General features: G+C 45.3%; 1 protein-coding gene across 1 annotated transcript in view; it reads right to left on the bottom strand.

The window, feature by feature from the left end:
• LOC101858305 overlaps positions 1-2,042 on the bottom strand; it is a gene marked incomplete in the record, with an annotated part of 5,975 nt that extends 3,933 nt beyond the window's left edge. Inside the window, 2 exon segments of the mRNA XM_013088168.2 lie at positions 420-525; positions 890-2,042. Of these exon segments, the coding sequence (XP_012943622.1) occupies positions 420-525; positions 890-1,039 (256 nt within the window).
• Between the last annotated feature and the right edge of the window lie 76 nt (positions 2,043-2,118).

The following is a 2,118-nucleotide window of genomic DNA, read 5'->3' as shown; positions in this document are numbered from 1 at the left end:
GCAAAGAAAAAGATACATGACGTGGTCTTTGTTCTTTTTAAAAAGTGTGAAGGCGCGCCTTCTTTTCGAGAAAAGTTGTAAATACTGTATTGGTTATTCCCCCCCCCCCCCCCCTTCTCTCTCTCTGTCTGTCTGTCTGTCTGTCTGTCTGTCTGTCTGTCTGTCTGTCTGTCTGTCTGTCTGTCTCTCTCTCTCTCTCTCTCTCTCTCTCTCTCTCTCTCTCTCTCTCTCTCTCTCTCTCTCTCTCTCTCCCTCCCTCTCTCTCTCTCCCCCTTCACCCCCCCCCCTTTTCATTTTGGTTTCAGAGAGATATCCTTTTCATTTCTGCATCCCAGAGCTATCCATTCCATTTTGATGTCCCGTCTCTACAGTTTCGTGGAAACATAAGACGTGTATTAACGAGGAAAGCAAAGACACACCGATGGCGGAGTAGACGTAAACCTCCGCGCCCCTGGCACGCACAAAGACATCTGTGGACCTGTCTCTCGCCGACAAGGAAAACGACAACTTCAAAACTTTGGGAGCCTGAAAGAAAAACATTAAAATGTCTTTGTGATACGTCATTTCGAGAAAAACAAAACTGCTAGAGGTCCAGGGACACGCTGAAAGTTCTGGCAAAGAAAAAGATCAAGAGAGATAGAGATGAAGGCGGTTTTTAATCTATATAATATAATGGCAGATCAAAGTGAGAGAGAGAGAGTGAGATAATATTTTATAATATGTATATATATATATATATATATATATATATATATATATATATATATATATATATATATATATATATATCTATAATATATATAGGAATCTCTGTAAAAAAAACCTGACGGCCTGATCAAAGGACTGAGAGGATAAACTGTACCTGGAAGCTGTGACAAGATGAACTTACCTGATTTTTTTGATGGGTCAAGGTAAAGTACAGAGCCAGGACGACCAACAGGACAGCCCCCCAGGTCAGGAAAGCCCGCCTTCTGCTGGTCAGTTTTCTGGCCAAGCCGGTAGCCGCCCTGGGCAGATGTCTGAGGAGGCCTGTAGCCATCGTGCTGTGGTGTGTTCCTGTAGCCGGGCAGATAGCCGCACGTCTGTCTCAGTGTGTCAATTGTTGGATGTGTCAATCTTAGTGTGTGTCTGTCTCAGTGTGTGTCTGTCTCAGTGTGTCAGTTGTTAGATGTGTCAATCTTAGTGTGTGTCAGCCTCAGTGTGTCAGTTGTTGGATGTGTCAGGATCAGTGTGTGTCTGTCTCAGTGTGTCAGTTGTTAGATGTGTCAATCTCAGTGTGAGCAGTTTTATATGTGTCAGGCTCACAATAATGGAGTTGAGAGACCACCACATTCACCAGACTACGGTACCTCACCACAGCAGCAGGAGTAGAGGGAAGCGTGAACATCTACAAGTTGTACTACAGAACTGTCTCCATTGCACACACGTTTGGACTGCTATGGCGTAGGATTGTCCAGGACATGGCCCCACGTTATCTCAAGAACAACAACGGCATGTGTTTTCACAGACTCCTAGCACGAAGCCTGTCACTAGAGCTGTGTTGGAGCAGCGGGTCCCTCGGATGTCTCGTGTACCCGGCCCACTTTGTGCCCCAGCCTCGTGGTACATCATCTCTGTCAATACATGATCAAACAACATGTACCCGATGACTTCAAGGGAGATTGTTATACCTGGTCTAAGCGTTATTTCCCACCTACAGACCATTTCCGACAGCTGAAATCTAAGGCTTAAAACGTCCCATCAGAAATAATAGATCGCATTTGTATAGCGCACATCCCCGCTCAGCAGCAGGCTCTATGCGCTTTACACTATATTCTATGTCCCATCAGAAACCAAGAACACACTTTCTCTAGTGAGACAGCGCTGGGACTATGCTTTCCTACAAACGCTCAGAAGAAAGGACACTTATTTCAGCCATATTCCAATAATATTATGCCACTGAGAAAGGGGGAGGAAAAGTTGTCCCACAGAATTCAACACCACATTTTCTTCAAATCGCGATCGCAACGAAACGTTTTCCTACATCTGTGACAGGATCTGTGTGTACCTGGTGAATAATGTGTTATCTTTTCATGGACGATTGAGAGCTCGGGAGGAGGGGGGATGGGGGTGGGGGTG

The sequence above is a fragment of the Aplysia californica genome, unplaced genomic scaffold (genome assembly GCF_000002075.1).
Source record: "Aplysia californica isolate F4 #8 unplaced genomic scaffold, AplCal3.0 scaffold00695, whole genome shotgun sequence".
NCBI lineage: Eukaryota > Metazoa > Mollusca > Gastropoda > Aplysiida > Aplysiidae > Aplysia > Aplysia californica.
The sequence above is the reverse complement of the archived record's forward strand: the minus strand, read 5'-3'. Positions and strand labels throughout refer to the sequence as shown.